This window comes from Dermochelys coriacea, chromosome 3, assembly GCF_009764565.3.
Source record: "Dermochelys coriacea isolate rDerCor1 chromosome 3, rDerCor1.pri.v4, whole genome shotgun sequence".
Taxonomy (NCBI): domain Eukaryota; kingdom Metazoa; phylum Chordata; order Testudines; family Dermochelyidae; genus Dermochelys; species Dermochelys coriacea.
The window spans coordinates 13,168,400-13,187,587 of NC_050070.1; the positions used below are offsets into that span (position 1 = coordinate 13,168,400).

At 42.6% G+C, this 19,188-nt stretch overlaps 1 protein-coding gene across 1 annotated transcript in view; it reads left to right on the plus strand.

The window, feature by feature from the left end:
• The first annotated feature begins 349 nt into the window (after positions 1-349).
• The window catches only part of LOC119852623 (serotriflin-like), a 36,499-nt gene continuing 17,660 nt past the window's right edge, over positions 350-19,188 (plus strand). The window contains exons 1-5 of the mRNA XM_043510009.1: positions 350-488; positions 4,911-5,026; positions 11,245-11,335; positions 12,169-12,248; positions 14,035-14,132. Coding sequence (XP_043365944.1) covers positions 350-488; positions 4,911-5,026; positions 11,245-11,335; positions 12,169-12,248; positions 14,035-14,132 — 524 coding nt within the window. The remainder of the gene's footprint in view (positions 489-4,910; positions 5,027-11,244; positions 11,336-12,168; positions 12,249-14,034; positions 14,133-19,188) is intronic.

Here is a 19,188-nt window from a genome sequence, read left to right on the forward strand (position 1 = left end):
GTCCAAATTTCAAAAATGAATTTTTCTTCCTTAAAAAAAGGGGGAGTGGGTGGGGTTAGAAAACAGAACTTTTTTATACAATTACAAAAAATGTGGAATCAAAATACTTTCATTGAAATGTTGGGAATTTCTCTTTTTCTACAAGTTCTAATGATAAATTTCATGAATCTGAATGCAGTTTTGTATATACAGACACTCCTCGGCTTACGCAAGACCCGACTTATGCAAATCTGCACTTATGGAAAAAGTTCCGTAAACTAGAAATAGGAGGTTTTGGGAGGGGGGTGTTGGGGGTTTTTTTTGGCGTAATGGTCGGGTATACATTTCCGACTTGCGCAAAATTCGAGTTATGCAAGGTGTTCCGGAACAGAATGATTGCATAAGTCAGGTAGTGTCTGGTACACAGCTTTGGTTGAGTGAGAAAGCCAAGAATGCACTCTTTGTAAATACCAGGCCAGAAAATATGTGGACTGACAAATTTGAAATGGGTATATATCATGTAATTGCAGAATTCATGTTCATGAACATTAAGGAATTTTTGTGTTTTTAAATAATGGATCTAAAAGGATACAAGATGGCTATCATTGAATTATCATCAACAAACTTACAACTCTTCATGTAATGGACTCTCCCAATGATTCCCTTAGTTATATAGATGCTAACAGTACACATTTATTGATGTACAGACTGTGACAGGGTCGGGCTGGATGGCTACAGGAGAGTAATAGAAGGCAGATATATTAGCCCCAGGTTAAATAGGTCCCTTTTCTCTGGGTAAGGTAACAGGGAAGGTTCCAGAACAATCAGGAACCTTCTGGAGACAATTAAGACAGACAGGTTGATTAGAACACCTGCAGCCAATCAAGAAGCCGCTAGAATCAATTAAGGCAGACTAATCAGGGCACCTGGGTTTAAAAAGGAGCTCACTTCAGTTTGTGGTGCGCGTGTAAGGAGCTGGGAGCAAGAGGTGCTAGGAGCTGAGAGTGAGAATGCATACTGTTGGAGGACTGAGGAGTACAAGCATTATCAGACACCAGGAGGAAGGTCTATCGTGAGGATAAAGAAGGTGTTGGGAGAGGCCATGGGGAAGTAGCCCAGGGAATTGTAGCTGTCGCACAGCTGTTCCAGGAGGCACTCTAGACAACTGCATTCCACAGGGCCCTGGGCTGGAACCCGGAGTAGAGGGCGGGCCCCGGGTTCCCCCCAAACCTCCCAACTCCTGGTCAGACACAGGAGGAGTTGACCTAGACTGTGGGTTCAAGAAAATGGCCAAACTGAGGGCTGCCGTGAAGCTCCAAGGTGAGCAAATCCACCAATAAGCGCAAGACCCACCCAGGTAGAGGAGGAACTTTGTCACAAGACACAGAGTCAAATTCTGTGCTACAGTGAATGGGGCAGTCGGTAGAGCAGCCACCATTTACCTTAGCACAGAATTTGGTCCCCAGAGTCTAATCAAACTTTAGAAACAATAAACTGTGAAAGTATTTATCAAATAACAATTCCATCTAAAATGGTGATTTAAGTCTCAGAATAGGATGGTTGAGTGTTTTGAGCCATGTGTGGAGAGGCTTGAGAAGGCCAGACAGTATCTATGGCTGGGTAGAGGTCTGCAACTCAGACCCCAACATCAAAATGGTTATTATGTTCATTCCCCTCCTTCATCCTTGTTTCATAAAGATGTGACCTGTGCCCCATAAACTATTTGTATCTTGTGAGAGGTCTTTGGAACGGGATCCCCATGACAATAAAACTTGTAATAGCCAAGGAGATTATCAATTGTTCTTTACTTTTTCAGAGATGATTCTGCTAACTGCACTTGTGTGTCTGGCCACTGGGCTACAGCAGTCTGTTGGACAGGTATGAGCCTTAAACTTTATGTCTCTCCAAATGCTTTGGTTCTTGCTTAGAAGCCCATGGATAAAACTGATATTTGCCCACCAGAACCATTAATTATAACCCTTCCATTCTTTCCTGCTGATATTGGAAGAATCTCTGTTCTAAGTTTGCCCTAAGCACAAATTTCTTGCTGTTCTCATTCTTACGAGCAGCTGGTCTCAGCAATTTCTACCTTTGTCCTAAAATACTTCTTCCATTTGACTGACTGGACAAGGAATTTATATTCTACCATCACCATACTATCTGAGCACTTCACAATCCTTAACATAGTAATTCCCAGCACACCGCTGAGGTAGGAAAGTGTTATTATCACCATTTGGTTGATGGAGAACAGAGAGGCTATGTGACTTACCCAAGATCACACAGAAAGTCTGTGGTATACTAAGAAATTGAATCCACAGCTCTTAAATTCAATGGCAGAACCCTTACTATTTGACTATCTTCACTCTCCATAGGACACCAATGCACCATAAAGGTGTATGATAATTCCAATGTTCATTGTCCCCTAAATAATGTGTTTAGTGGTGATAAGAGTGAAGGAGAAATATTTTTGGTACATAAATATATAGGGTGTCATCTAAAGCTCAGTGAAGTCAAAGGGAGTCTCCACTGACTTCATTGGACTTCGCAACAGGCCCAACGAAATAACCATTTCATGGCATTCACCGCTCCTAAGGCACAATTATCCTCTCTATTATGGATATTACTCAAGCATAGATCCTGACCTCCTATTTTTAGCTTTTATCATGGGGTGGAGGTGAAGTTTAAGCAAAAAAAAAAATAGATTTAAAAAAAGCGTCCAAAACAAAACTGTAAGTAATTGTATTTTCTGCAGATCATGGGTCCATTGTAAAGGGAATGTTTAAAAACCAAACCATAAATTGTTGCCATTTAATAGTTGTGTTCTAATTTATGTATTTGTAATCATGAAAATGTTTCTATTATTACTTTTTTTTTTGTTTTCAGGGCTTTCTTAAATCTAAATGTTGCCTGAATGTCCCACAGGGGTATTTCAAAGCCAGAATGACAGCTACATTATTCCTTTATATCGTCTGGGAAACCTACGTTGTATTTAACCAAACAGATCAGCCTATACTTCTTGAGGCACGATAGCAAAAATAGGTTTATGATTACTAAATCGTGCTCATGATTTTGCAAAAAATCAATCATATAGAATGAGTGTTTTAATTGAGTCCAGAGGAGAGCAACGAAAATGATAAAAGACATTGAATACCTAACCTATGAGGCATATTTAGTCTTGAGAGAAGACTGAGGACGGGGGACCTGATATCAGTCTTCAAATATGTTAAGGGTTATTACAAAGAAAATTGTGAGCAATAGTTCACCATGTCCACTGAATGCAGGACAAGGCATAATTGGCTTAATCTGCAGCAATTAAGGGAGATATAGGTTAGCTATTAGGAAAAATTTCTAACTAAGAATAGTTAAGTAGTAGAATAGCCTTCCAAGGGAGATTGTGTAACCCCCATCATTGGAGATTTTTAAGAGCAAGTTGGACAAACACCTGCCACTTGTTCCCACCTCAGTACAAGGGCTAGACTAGGTGACTTGAAGGTCCCTTCCAGCTCTACATTTCTATGCACCAAGGTCTGGTCTGCACTGCCGCTTAGGTCAATGTAAGTTTTTCGCTCAGGGGGATGAAAAAAACCACCCCCCTGAGCGACGTAGCTTACATCGACCTACTGATGTGTCTACACCATGCTATGTTTATGGGAGACACTCTCCCGCTGATTTATCTTCTGCCTCTCAGGGTGGTGGAGTACTGAAGTCGACAGGAGAGTGCTCTGCCATCAACTTATTGCGTCTTCACCAGACCCACGAAATCAACGTCATTGCATTGATCACAGTGATGCCGATTTAGCAGGCCATTGTAGAAAAGCCCTAAATCTTATGGCTGGGAGTTTTAAAGGAGTTATGTCTCCAACTCCTACTGAATTTCAGTAACAATATTGCATTACAAATTGTCAGGTTAAAAACCCTAGATGTTTTAATTAACAAGTTTCCTTGCATGTGGCATTAATATAGAATTCTTCAATTCTTAAACCTGAAAGATTTTTGTGTAAAATTTAACTCCTGTCCCTGAGTGCTATTTGTTTTACTTAGGCTATGGACAGACTACAGTTTAGGTCAGTATAAGTTATAGCGCTCAGGGGTGCGAATAAGCCAAGCACCAGTGTGGACAGTGGTATAGACAGCGGACAGTAGTATGTCAGCGGGACAGATTCTCCAGCTGACACAGCTACCACCGCTCATGGGGTTTGGAGTAATTAAGTCACAGGGAGAGTTCTCTCCCATCAGCTTAGAGCTTCTGCACTAGCAGGTCTATAGCAGCCCAGCTCTGTAGTGTAGTTATAATCTTAGAATTATAGAATATCAGGGTTGGAAGGAGCCTCAGGAGGTCATCTAGTCCAACCCCTGCTCAAAGCAGGACCAAACCCAATTTTTGCCCCAGCTCCCTAAATAGCCCCCTCAAGGATTGAACTCACAACCCTGGGTTTAGCAGGCCAATGCTCAAACCACTGAGCTATCCCTCTGTCCCTTAGCATTTAATTCAGCGGATCCTGAAACCAGATTCACATAGGTGCCAGATTGAAGTCAGAGGCTGCCTGCAAGCCAAGCACTGGGGCCTCAGTAAAATTACACTAGACTTGTCAGTTTTATTTGTAGTCATTTTTTAATTCATTTTCAGGGGCTAATGCTGTAATTAATGCTGCAGTATTTCTGTTCACCCTTTTTCTAATACAAATAAATATTCCCATGCAAACTATTTTCTTTGCATTTCTTCCTAGAAATCTTTCAGTTGATCTTACATTTTTGTTTTTACAAAAGTTTATATTTACAAAATCTTAAATTGTGGGCCAGTTTTTTTTTCTGAAAGAGAACCTTACAAATCACACTTGTAAAATCTGCATGAATTGGGACCATTTCAGACACTGACACACAGAATATTTTATGAGCAAGTACATGGCACGTTATTTCATTTTTGGATCCAGCTCCAGTATATGCTATTTTGTCTACTGACTTGCCAGAAGTGCAAATAGAGATCACTGACAAGCACAATGAGTTCAGGAGATTAGTAAGTCCAACTGCGAGCAACATGCTGAAGATGGTAAGATTTTATAAAGAATCTCTTAGTGTTACGATTGAGCAGTGGTTTTCAAGCATCTCTGTCATAGCCATAAGGGTAGCCTAAAATTCCTCCTTACCTGTAAGGAGTTAAGAAGCTCAAATAACCTGGTTGGCACCTGACTAAAGGAACCAATGGGGACAAAAGATACTTTCAAATCTGGGAGGGTGGGGGGGGAGGCTTTGTTTTGGGTTCTTTGTTTCTTTTGTTCCTTCGCTCTTGGGACTAAAAGGGACCGGACATCAATCCATGTCCTCCAACCATTCTGAATTAAAAAGAAAAGGAGTACTTGTGGCACCTTAGAGACTAAAAAATTTATTTGAGCATAGGCTTTTTTTTTAAAGTTACCTGAGGGTGGCCATCCTTCAACAAAAAAACTTCAAAAACAGACTCCAAGGAGAGACTGCTGAATTTGAATTAATTTGCAAACTGGATACAATTAACTTAGGCTTGAATAGAGACTGGGAATGGATGAGTCATTACACAAAGTAAAACTATTTCCCCATGTTATTTCTCCCCCCCAACCCATCTCCCACTGTTCCTCGGATGTTCTTGTTAACTGCTGGAAATAGCCTACCTTGCTTGTCACCATGAAAGGTTTTCCTCCTTTCCCCCCTTGCTGCTGGTGATGGCTCATCTTAAGTGATCACTCTCCTTACAGTTTTCAGAGTAGCAGCCATGTTAGTCTGTATTTGCAAAAAGAAAAGGAGTACTTGTGGCACCTTAGAGACTAACAAATTTATTAGAGCATAAGCTTTCGTGAGCTACAGCTCACTTCATCGGATGCATTTGGTGGAAAAAACAGAGGGGAGATTGATATACACACACAGAGAACATGAAACAGTGGGTTTATCATACACACATTGAGCTTTAGCTCACGAAAGCTTATGCTCTAATAAATTTGTTAATCTCTAAGGTGCCACAAGTACTCCTTTTCTTTATGGGGAAATAGTTTTACTTTGTGTAATGACTCATCCATTCCCAGTCTCTATTCAAGCCTAAGTTAATTGTATCCAGTTTGCAAATTAATTCCAATTCAGCAGTCTCTCGTTGGTGTCTGGTTTTGAAGCTTTTTTGTTGAAGGATAGCCACTCTTAGGTCTGTAATCGAGTGACCAGAGAGACTGAAGTGTTCTCCAACTGGTTTTTGAATGTTATAATTCTTGACGTCTGATTTGTGTCCATTCATTCTTTTACGTAGAGATTGTCCAGTTTGACCAATGTACATGGCAGAGGGGCATTGCTGTCACATGATGGCATATATCACATTGGTAGATGCGCAGGTGAACGAACCTCGATAGTGTGGCTGATGTGATTAGGTCCTATGATGGTGTCCCCTGAATAGATATGTGGACAGAGTTGGCAACAGGCTTTGTTGCAAGGATAGGTTCCTGGGTTAGTGGTTCTCTTGTGTGGTGTGTGGTTGCTGGTGAGTATTTGCTTCAGATTGGGGGGCTGTCTGTAAGCAAGGACTGGCCTGTCTCCCAAGATCTGTGAGAGTGATAGGTCGTCCTTCAGGATAGGTTGTAGATCCTTGATGATGCGTTGGAGAGGTTTTAGTTGGGGGCTGAAGGTGATGGCTAGTGGCGTTATGTTATTTTCTTTGTTGGGCCTGTCCTGTGGTAGGTGACTTCTGGGTACTCTTCTGGCTTTGTCAATCTGTTTCTTCACTTCAGCAGGTGGGTATTGTAGTTGTAGGAATGCATGATAGAGATCTTGTAGGTGTTTGTCTCTGTCTGAGGGGTTGGAGCAAATGTGGTTATATCGTAGAGCTTGGCTGTAGACAATGGATCGTGTGGTATGATCTGGATGAAAGCTAGAGGCATGTAGGTAGGAATAGTGGTCAGTAGGTTTCCGATATAGGGTGGTGTTTATGTGACCATCGCTTATTAGCACCGTAGTGTCCAGGAAGTGTATCTTTTGTGTGGACTGGTCCAGGCTGAGGTTGATGGTGGGATGGAAATTGTTGAAATCATGGTGGAATTCCTCAAGGGCTTCTTTTCCATGGGTCCAGATGATGAAGATGTCATCAATGTAGCGCAAGTAGAGTAGGGGCATTAGGGGACGAGAGCTGAGAAAGCGTTGTTCTAAGTCAGCCATAAAAATGTTAGCATACTGTGGCGCCATGCGGGTACCCATCGCAGTGCCACTGATTTGAAGGTATACATTGTCCCCAAATGTGAAATAGTTATGGGTGAGGACAAAGTCACAAAGTTCAGCCACCAGGTTAGCTGTGACATTATCGGGGATACTGTTCCTGACGGCTTGTAGTCCATCTTTGTGTGGAATGTTGGTGTAGAGGGCTTCTACATCCATAGTGACTAGGATGGTGTTTTTAGGAAGATCACAGATGGATTGTAGTTTCCTCAGGAAGTCAGTGGTGTCTTGAAGATAGCTGGGAGTGCTGGTAACGTAGGGCCTGAAGAGGGAGTCTACATAGCCAGACAATCCTGCTGTCAGGGTGCCAATGCCTGAGATGATGGGGCATCCGGCCATCACCTTCAGCCCTCAACTAAAACCTCTCCAACGCATCATCAAGGATCTACAATCTATCCTGAAGGACGACCCATCACTCTCACAGATCTTGGGAGACAGGCCAGTCCTTGCTTATAGACAGCCCCCAATCTGAAGCAAATACTCACCAGCAACCACACACCACACAACAGAACCACTAACCCAGGAACCTATCCTTGCAACAAAGCCCATTGCCAACTCTGTCCACATATCTATTCAGGGGACACCATCATAGGGCCTAATCACATCAGCCACACTATCAGAGGCTCATTCATCTGCACATCTACCAATGTGATATATGCCATCATGTGCCAGCAATGCCCCTCTGCCATGTACATTGGACAAACTGGACAGTCTCTACATAAAAGAATGAATGGACACAAATCAGACGTCAAAAATTATAACATTCAAAAACCAGTTGGAGAACACTTCAATCTCTCTGGTCACTCGATTACAGACCTAAGAGTTGCTATCCTTCAACAAAAAAGCTTCAAAACCAGAGTCCAACGAGAGACTGCTGAATTGGAATTAATTTGCAAACTGGATACAATTAACTTAGGCTTGAATAGAGACTGGGAATGGATGAGTCATTACACAAAGTAAAACTATTTCCCCATAAAGAAAAGGAGTACTTGTGGCACCTTAGAGACTAACAAATGTATTAGATGCATCCGATGAAGTGAGCTGTAGCTCACGAAAGCTTATGCTCTAATAAATTTGTTAGTCTCTAAGGTGCCACAAGTACTCCTTTTCTTTTTGCAAATACAGACAAACATGGCTGCTACTCTGAAACCTGTCATTATTTCCCCATGTTATTTCTCCCCCCACCCCCCACTGTTCCTCAGATATTCTTGTTAACTGCTGGAAATAGCCTACCTTGCTTGTCACCATGAAAGGTTTTCCTCCTTTCCCCCCCTGCTGCTGGTGATGGCTTATCTTAAGTGATCACTCTCCTTACAGTGTGTATGATAAACCCATTGTTTCATGTTCTCTGTGTGTGTATATCAATCTCCCCTCTGTTTTTTCCACCAAATGCATCCGATGAAGTGAGCTGTAGCTCACGAAAGCTTATGCTCAAATAAATTTGTTAGTCTCTAAGGTGCCACAAGCACTCCTTTTCTTTTTGTGAATACAGACTAACACGGCTGCTACTCTGAAACCTGTCATTCTGAATCAGTCTCTCATATTACAGAAATTGTAAGTACAGCCAGGCAAGGCATATTAATTTATCTTTGTTTTCTCAACTTGTGAATTTTCCCTTTGCTGAAGAAAGGTTTATCCCTGTTTTGTTGTAATTTTGAAACTCAGGCTAGAGGGGGTTCCTCTGTGTTTTGTGCATCTTTTGTTACCCTGTAAAGTTATTTTCCCACCTGATTTTACAGAGGGGATTTTTACCTCTTCTTTGTTTTAAATACAATTCTTCTTTTAAGAACTGATTGCTTTTTTCCCCGTGTCCAAAGATACAGGGATTTGGGTCTGTGTTCACTTTGTAACCAATGGGTTAGGATATTATTCTCAAGCCTCCCCAGGAAAGGAGGTGTAAGGGCTTGGGGGGATATTCTGGGGGAACAGGAACTCCAAGTGGTCCTTTCCCTGATTCTTTCTCTAAATCACTTGGTGGTGGCAGCATACTGTTCAAGGACAAGATGGAGTTTGTGCCTTGCGAAAGTTTTTAACCTAAGCTGGTAAAAATAAGCTTAGGGGGTCTTGCATGCAGATCCCCATATCTGTACCCCAGAGTTTAGAGTGGGAAAGGAACCCTGACAATCTCCATAATGGGACCCACCAAGAACTCACTCCTGGTTTGCTAGACTCTAGCTGGGACCTCCATTAACCATTCAATATATTTGGTTGTGATTTCCATTCTCCTGCTTGTGACCCAGTTGGGAGCTACCACATTCATAATGAGAACCCGTGTATCAAAGATTGAAAAGCGGCTCTTTGCTGCCATAGTACAAATAGTTGAGCTGGCTGGAAATTTTGAGACAGAATATTTTTCTCCTGTAGAATGCTGACTCATTCAAAGCAAAACATTTCATGGAAACACGTCGAGTTTGATTATTTTTTGATAGAGTACCGCCAGGTATTCCAGGGCTTCTAGGGTCTACAGCTCCAGGGTAGTTCACTACACATATTGCCCCAGGATTGGGGACCCAGGAATTCTAGGCTCCCTTATACAGAGCTGGGAGCCCTGACTCCAGTAGGTACTCTCAGGATCTATAAGTAGCAACACTGCAGCAGGAAGCCTGAAAATTCTGGGAGCCCTCAGGGCTCCCTGCCATGGATCTGGTAGCCTGGAAGACCTGTGAGCCCCAGTTCCTAGGCTCCCAGTTTAGGTGTAACTCATAGACTTTCTAAACTTCCAGGTTCCTGTCAGCCCTGATGCTGATGGGTAGGGTGACCAGATTGCAACTGTGAAAAAACAGGACAGGGGGTGGAAGGGTAATAGGTGCCTATATAAGAAATGTCGGAATGGTTCCTTTAAAAATGGGACATCTCGTCACCCTACTGATGGGGAGTAGGTGCCTAGAAGTGCTGGGAGCTTTGGCTCAGCCCATTTTGGACATTGGTCTCTGAGGTGGAAGTTAATTTTGAAATTTTCCAATTATTTCTAAATAAGTCTCCTTTAATTCCCTCCCATGGGAAATTTTGAAATTTCTACTTCTCACTTCAAAACAATTTTTTTCAAAATTTTGGAATTTCCCATGGAATGGAATTTTGGACTTTTAACCAAGTAGCTGAAAACATTCTCCAATGTATCAAGGTGAGAAGACCACATAGGTTTCCAAGGGAATGGAAGGAGAGGACAATAAGAAAAGAGTAGATGTGGGAGGAGCTGTGAAAAGTGAATGCTAGAATTATTGATGTCCGTTGAACAGGATGCAGTGAGTATGAAAATGGACTTCCATTTGGTTCTATACAGAAGCATCTTACTTATTCAGCTAGTTGCACATTCCATGATTCTCTGTATTCTATGCAAGTATAATGTTCAGGATGCTGGATCGGTTCAATTGCACCCTTAATTTGTGAAAACTAAAACTATGAGAGCATTGCAATGGAAACTGAAGTACTCTGGCCACGAAAAAAGTGCATCACTTAAGCAATGTACCTATTCTGTTAATCATTATGGCTCCATCCTGGAGAACCACCCTGAGGGGTGAGAAACTATGTCTACATGCAAATTCATTTAGTTTGTTTAGTTATGTTCCAAATCATAGTGATAATGGTGAAAATTTGTGCCAACATTAGTGGTGCTCTTTGTGGAGTGGACACTTATCCAATAGGTACTGAGTTGAGACCAACAACCTATTTAGCATCGATCAACAAAGAGTCACATCAGTATCCCTCCAAGCCATCCTGGCCACCAATTATATTGGCAAGCCTAGATGAGTGGCCCCATTTTCAGAAATTCTAAGAACTGCACAAATCCCACTGGAATCAAAAAGAACTGCATGCTCTCATTACTGCTGAAAAATCAAACCACCTTTATGTATATGCCTATCTGTAGATTTAGGGTTGATCAGGCGATTTAGACACACACGATTTCCATTTGTCGGCTTTGAACATCTCAGTCTGGGTTTCTAACTTCAGGAAAGCGAACCAAAGCAGGCAAATCAAATTCACATTTGCTGAGTGTTTTACTCTTTGAATTGCTTAAGAATGCCCAATATCTCCCATTTCATTAAGGTATGGAATGCTGAAGCTGCAAAGGATGCTAAAAGTTGGGCAGAACAATGTGTTTATTCCCATAGTCCTGAATCCAGAAGAAAAGTTGTAAGTAAGTAAAATATGACTTTTGGCAAGCAATGTATCATTAAGCAGTCTGGACTACATGACGTTGCCTCATATGTGCATGAGGAGAGAGACAGTAAAGGGAGCACTTGCCCGATAGCACACACAGGACAGGCATAAGATAGTTCCCAGAACTGGGGACACTATAGTGGTATAGAATGATAGCAATTCTATTATAATCTACACTAGGAAAGTGAATCTGTGTCCCACTGAAATGGCCAGTCCATATAAAGGAGAGAAGTCAATTATGGCTACCAGCAAGAGCTCTCCACAACTGGGAAAGGGAATCAGATATTATGGTGATGATGCCATATAGGTATACGGATAGATCCCTCTTGCAAAGAGCAGGAGGTTGTCCAGAGTGGAGCTGGGCCTTGCAGACTTGGGAAGCCTCAATCAGCTGTGAGGAGTTGGGAAAATATCATTGTTTAAACTGGTTCATGCTGAAAACTTTAACAATATTTTAACCAGGTGCACATCTAAACTTAAAGGGTGTGATTCTCATTTACACTAAGGCCTGTTTTATGCCACTCTCGCAGTATAAAGGGGTAAATGAGGATGAGACCCAAGGAGTTTAGTGTGCACTTACATTAGATGTGCAAGTTTGTTCATGAGGGCATTTTGGGGGGCTGATGCAATTTCAAAGCAGTCATTCTTTCTTCTAGGTTGGTTTTTCTCCTCAATTATGAAGGTTTTACAATATTCCCAGCAACTCTTCATTATATAATTGGAGAACTGTCTTTCCATTATTTAGATATCACCTGTGGTGAAAATCTCTATTATTCAAGTGTTTCTAAATCAGGTCATCTGCACTCCAAGGCTGGTCTGTTGAGATAGATTACTTCACATTCGGTGTTGGACCAACACCATCAAATGCAGTCATTGGATACTATACTCAGGTATGGATAGTGACTATAACACAACATGCCATATTTGCAAAAGAGTTCTCTAAACTTGTGCCAGAAGTCTTATGCATGCAAGCGTTCACATGAGAACATGGCATAGTTGCGTATCTAGCTACCTGATTTTCTAATGCAAATTCAGGTTTTGGGGGCATAAAACTAATTTTCTTGATCAAAATTAGATGCTTGATAGTTTGCTTGCACAAAATGGATGACACAACTTTAGATGCCATACTGAGGTGATCTGGAAAATGTGTTTAATTGGGATCATCATTAAATTCATAATTTAAGAAGGAAATAGATGCAGCCTTGACATGAAGTACATTAATTTTTCCACCAGGGACTATCCAACATCACTCCTTGAATGGTAATAATTAGCGTATTATCTTTAAGCAAGAAGGTACCCCTTCATGGTCCTTTTATAGCAGATAAGGCCCATGTAAGGGCAATGGGTCCCCACTGGTCCTTATTTGACAGACAAAGATTCAGGGAAGTGTCTCATCAATCATATCAACTGAAGATTTTGTCCAGTGCTTCTCCTTTCAAAATGAACCATCCTCTTGGACTTCTGGAGATATCAGAATTTATATGAGGGGGTAGGATGCTGCTGTAGATGTGAGCTGTGAAGGAGCAGGAGCCGGTAGCAACATTATCTTTCCTAGAATTTCACCTCTAATGTCATCTAACTATTTGAGGATCTTCACTTAGGCCACGTCTACGCTACCTGCCAGATTGGCAGGTAGTGATCGATCTATTGGGGATTGATTTATCGCATCTAGTGTAGATGTGATAAATCGATCCCCGATGACTCTGCCATTGACTCTGGAACTCCACCAGGGCAAGAGACGGAAGCAGAGCACACAAGGGAGAGGCGGCTGTCGATCCCGCGCTGCAAGGACGCGAAGTAAGTGATTCTAAGTCAATCTAAGAAACGTCAACTTCAGCTACGCTATTCTCGTAGCTGAAGTTGCATATCTTAGATCGATCCCGCCCCCCCTTAGTGTAGACCAGGCCTTAGATTCAGCATCTGGGTTGCAGTGCAGTCCTGCTTACATTACAGACACAAGGAGATTTGTGATGTCTTTGTAACAAAGGTCTCAACCCAGATATGAACATCCAGTATATGTCTAGCCCCCAGTCTTCCGCTCTAAACAACAGAGAACACACCTTCTTTAAATACTGAATAAAGCTAATTTGAAATGTGCTTCTGTTTGCATTAATGACCCTCTTTCTAGGGAAATCACCGACACACTAGTCCAACATACTTGCATTTAGAAGCCCTCACTGCATCAGGATGATAGTATATTGACAAACGGGGACATCACGGAGCAGATTCTCAACTGATGTAAATCAGGGGAGCACCGGTAAAGCCCAGGGTGCTACTTCGATTTATAGCAGCTAAGGAATTGACCTATGAAATCTACATATTTTAAAAAATTCTGCCCTATTTTCCTGCTGTCTGAGAATTACACTCAGCTACATCACAGTGGTGCTGTCTAGTAGTGAAAGCAAGAAATTGCTAGATGATGGACTGTGCCATGGATTCACCATGTGATTGTAAGCAAAGTGTTTCACCTTTCTCTGCCTCAGGTTCAACACCTGTAAACTAGGGATAATGATACCCATCATGACATCTTCTTAGAGATCCTGAATATTACTACTACATTGCACAATGATTCTGTGCAAAAATCTCAGTGGCAAAGTTAAATATCATGGTTTAAATGTAGATAATGTAGACGAGAATAGATAGCATTATCTAATGTATTTATTTTCCTATTTACAGATGGCTTGGTATAAGTCTTATGAGATTGGATGTGCAGTTGCTTTCTGTCCAGACCGGGCTCTGTACAAGTACTATTATGTTTGCCATTACTACCCTGCATACATATTCACTGTGGATTTTAGTCATTTTATAAATCCCTTTTGTCATTTCATTTCTGAAATAACTCAGCAAGCCTTCAGCTAAATAGCGGCATGTATGATAATTACCATGTGTGGTTATGCATGGATGAAGTGTGGTAAGGGTCAGATATGTGAATCTCTTGAAAAAATGTACAAGGATACTTATATCAAAATTAAATCCTTCACTATGAAAACCCCCACCAGAATACCATGAAGATTATCTTTGAGTTCCATAACTTTTCCACATCACTAAATTAAAACCTTCATGGTATGTAACCCTCTCAGAGTGAGCCCAATATATAGTATTATGGCCCTACCAAACTCACAGTCCATTTTGGTCAATTGCATGGTCATAGGATTTTAAAAATTGTAAAATTCATGATTTCAACTATTAAAATCTGGAATTTCACAGTGTTGTAATTTTAGGGGTCCTGACCCAAAAGACAGTCGTGCGGGAGATTGCAAGGTTATTGTAGGGGGGTCATGGTACTGCTACCCTTACTTCTGTCCTGCTTCTGGTAGCAGCGCTGCCTTCAGAGCTGGGCAGCTGGAGAGAAGAGACTGCTAGCCAGGAGCCCAGTTTTGAAGGCAGAGCCACCGCCAGCATCAGCACAGAAGTAAGGGTGGCAATACCATACAATCCTTCTTACTTCTGCGCTGCTCCCTGTAAAACTGGGCAGTCAGGCAGCAACCACCCCTCTCTGACTGCCCAGCTCTGAAGGCAGTAGCACAGAAGTAAGGGTGGGATGGTGTGGTACCACCCTTGCCATCCTTACTTCTGTGCTGTTGGTGGGGCGCTGCCTTCAAAGTGGGTGCCCAGCCACCAGCCGCCACTCTCCAGCTGCCAAACTCTGAAGGCAGCACAGAACTGAGGGTGACAATACCGCGACCCCCATAAAATAGCCTTGTAACTCCCCTGCAAGTCCCTTTTGGGTCAGGACCCTCAATTTGAGAAATGCTGGTCTCCCCTATGAAATCTGTATAATATAGGGTAAAAGCACAAAAAAGTCCAGATTTCACAGGGGGATACCAGATTTCACGAGTCCGTGATGCGTTTTTCATGGCCATGAATTTGGTAGGGCCTTATCTATGATGTAGAGAGAGAACAAATTGGTGAGAGAGACATGAATTGAGGAAGATGGGAATGTTTTAAAGGGAATGGACAAATCAAGGACACCTGGCTAGAGAGAATGGAATAAAATAATGAAATGGGTCTCATACAAAAATTCACTTTATTTATTCACTTTGTTTCTACTCTATTTTGTATCCTCCCCCCTCTTCCACAGTCTGTGTTCTCAGGTAAGGCCCTGATCCTGCAACTGAATCCAACACAGGGGTTGCAATTGCTAATTCTTTAGGGGAATATACCTGTCTCATTTTATGTCTGTAAAGTGGTTGTTGCACATGGAATAATAATTCATAAGGAACCAACTCTGGGATAAAATGTACCCAGTAAAGATGTCAGAACTGGAGCTCGCCAAAAAAGAGAATTTCTGTTGTGTGGAAAATTCAGAGATTTTGAATTTTAGCCTGAATTGGGACAAAAAGTCAAAATCTCAGATTTTTCTGTCGAACAAAATATTCCCAAAGATTTCATGTTCATAAGGTTGAAATGTTTAATTTCAACCTTCTCATTTTGACATATATTGTATAAAATTAGCAGTTGAAAGCCTGTGCTGGCACACCACTCTAATTTGTAAAGTCATGTATGTAAAAAGCTGAAAATTGTGGAGAACTTTAAAATTGGATGGTAACAGACTGTGAATCCCAGCGATGACTGAACTGCTGGTGATATTTTAAACAAAAATAACTCTCGGCCGTGCTTGCTGTGGTTTCCATCACTTCACACTGACTCCACAAACATTCTAAACTTCAAGGTAGTAGGTGGGATTATTGTGTGTGCTGTTAGTGTTGGGTAAGCAGATGTGTTGATTTGTATGTGGGTTGTGTTGTGCTGGAAATGTTTTGGGGATTTGTGTGGGTGGCAAGTGAGGTGTATGTGTTGCAGTGAGGGGTTATTGTGTCTACTGGTTGTGTACTTGTGTGGGTGGTTGTGTTGATTTGTGTGAGAAGACGGGTTGTGCTGGAAGATTTGTGTTGATTTCGGTGGGTGTCAGCTGAGCACACGGGTCTGGCAGCTGGGCCAAGTAATCCAACACCTGTGGAGTCTTCCTCATATAACCATGCAAATTCTCTGTGGAGTAAAGAGTGGTGATTGGTTGAGTTGCCTCTGATATCACAATGGTCTAGGAATCTGAGCATGACATAGATACATGCCAGAGGTACACTTCAACTCAAAATGACTGAGAACTTAAAAACTACAAGAGACTGTGAAACTCAGCGATGTCTCAACCTGGTGATACTGTGAACAAATGAGCCCTTAATCATGCTTCTTGCTGTTTCCATCGCTTCACAGGTTTCAGAGTAGCAGCCGTGTTAGTCTGTATTCGCAAAAAGAAAAGGAGGACTTCTGGCATCTTAGAGACTAACAAATTTATTTGAGCATAAGCTTTCGTGAGCTCATCTGATGACGTGAGCTGTAGCTCACAAAAGCTTATGCTCAAATAAATTTGTTAGTCTCTAAGGTGCCACAAGTACTCCTTTTCTTTTATCACTTCACACTGACTCAACAGACACTTTAGGTTTCAGAGTGACACACAGTGACATTCATGGAATATTTTATATTAATTATATTACATTATTTGAAATGATAAAGTCAAAATGAAATCTGTCTCCTTATTGTAATGGTGGCGAACAGCAGAGAGGCTAACAGAGGGAGAGGATCTGTCTGAGAGGAGGTATGCTAAGTGCTGCATTAGGGGGGCTGTGTTGGTGAGTATCTGAGTGTCTGTTGCAGGGACAGTTTGACAGTTTGACCATGTGCTTGATAGTGTGAATTGGGAGTGCTTTGTTCCAGGTGAGCCTTGAGTGGGCCTGACTGTTATAAAATGCCAGTCAACTGTGAACCATCTGAGCAGTGAACAGCAGAGAGGCTAACAGAGGGAGTTCACCAGGGGAGAGCCCACTGAGGCTTACAAAGTTTTGCAGGCTTCTCTGAGTAGTTACTACAACTCCTGAGGAAGCTCTTAGAAGGAAGGTAATATGGATGGTGAGTGTTCAGCTGTTGTGACCTGCACAGGATGTGCCATGTTTGTCTTTTTTCCACAGGACAGAAGCGACTTTGTCTGTACAAAGTGCAAGCTGGTCTCCATATTGGAAGAGAAGGTTCAAGGTCTGGAGAAACAAGTATCGACCCTGTGTTGCATAAGAGAAACTGAAGATTTCCTGGACAGACGTCAGGATATGCTTCTACCGACACAACATTCTGAAGATTCAGAGCAGGCTGCACAGTGGGGACAGAATAATGGTGAAGAAATTTGGAAGCATGTGACCTCCAGAAGAAGAAAGGGGAGCATCCATGTACCAGCAATGCTGATACAGGTAAGCAACCGTTTTCATGTTCTCTCCACAGGTACTAATGCGGAGAGTGGACTAGATGATACATCTGAGGGAAGGGAACAGAAGGAGACTCCACTGATTGCACTCCACTGAAGGCATAAGATGCACTATCCTAGGGATGGGGGTTCCACGACCACTGCTCCCAAGAGAAAGAGGCGGGTGGTCGGGGACTCTCCTCAGGGGGACTGAGTCATCTATCTGCCACCCCGACCAGGAAAACCGAGAAGTCTGCTGCTTGCCAGGAGCAAGGATTCACAATGTGATGGAGAGTCTGCCGAGACTCATCAAGCCCTCGGATCGCTACACCTTCCTGCTTCTCCACATGGGCACCAATGATACTTCCAAGAATGACCTTGAGTGGATCACTGCAGACTACGTGGCTCTGGGAAGAAGGATAAAGGAGTTTGAGGTGCAAGTGGTGTTCTCGTCCATCCTCCTCGTGGAAGGAAAAGGTCTGGGTAGAGACCGTGGAAGTCAAATCGTGGAAGTCAATGAATGGCTACGCAGGTGGTGTCAGAGAGAAGGCTTTGGATTCTTTGACCATGGGATGGTGTTCCAAGAAGGAGGAGTGCTAGGCAGAGACGGGCTCCACCAAACAAAGAGAGGGAAGAGCATCTTTGCAAGCAGGCTGTCTAACCTAGTGAGGAGGGCTTTAAACTAGGTTCACCAAGGGAAGGAGACCAAAGCCCTGAGGTAAGTGGGGAAGTGGGATACCAGGATGAAGCACAAGCAGGAGAATGCAAGAGGGGTGGGCTCCTGCCTCATACTGACAAAGAGGGATGATCAGCGAGTTATCTCAAATGCCTATACACAAATGCAAGAAGCCTGGGGAACAAGCAGGGAGAACTGGAAGTCCTGGCACAGTCAAGGAATTATGATGTGATTGGAATAACAGAGACTTGGTGGGATAACTCACATGACTGGAGTACTGTCATGGGTGGTTATAAATTGTTCAGGATGACAGGCAGGGCAGAAAAGGTGGGGGAGTTGTATTGTATGTAAGAGAGCAGTATGACTGCTCAGAGTTCTGGTATAAAACTGCAGAAAAACCTGAAAGTCTTTGGATTAAGTTTAGAAGTGTGAGCAACAAGGGTGATGTCGTGGTCGGAGTCTGCTATAGACCACTGGACCAGGGGGATGAGGTGGACGAGGCTTTCTTCCGGCAACTAATGGAAGTTACTGGATCACAGGCCCTGGTTCTCATGGGAGACTTCAATCACTCTGATATCTGCTGGAAGAGCAATACAGCGGTGCATAGACAATCCAGGAAGTTTTTGGCGAGTGTAGGGGACAATTTCCTGGTGCAAGTGCTGGAGGAACCAACCAGGGGCAGAGCTCTTCTTGACCTGCTGCTCACAAATAGGGAAGAATTAGTAGGAGAAGCAAAAGTGGATGGGAACCTGGGAGGCAGTGACCAATGGATGGTCGAGTTCAGAATCCTGACACAAGGAAGAAAGGAGAGCAGCAGAATACGGACCCTGGACTTCAGAAAAGCAGACTTTGACTCCCTCAGGAAACTGATGGGCAGGATCCCTGGGAGAATAACATGAAGGGGGAAAGGAGTCCAGGAGAGCTG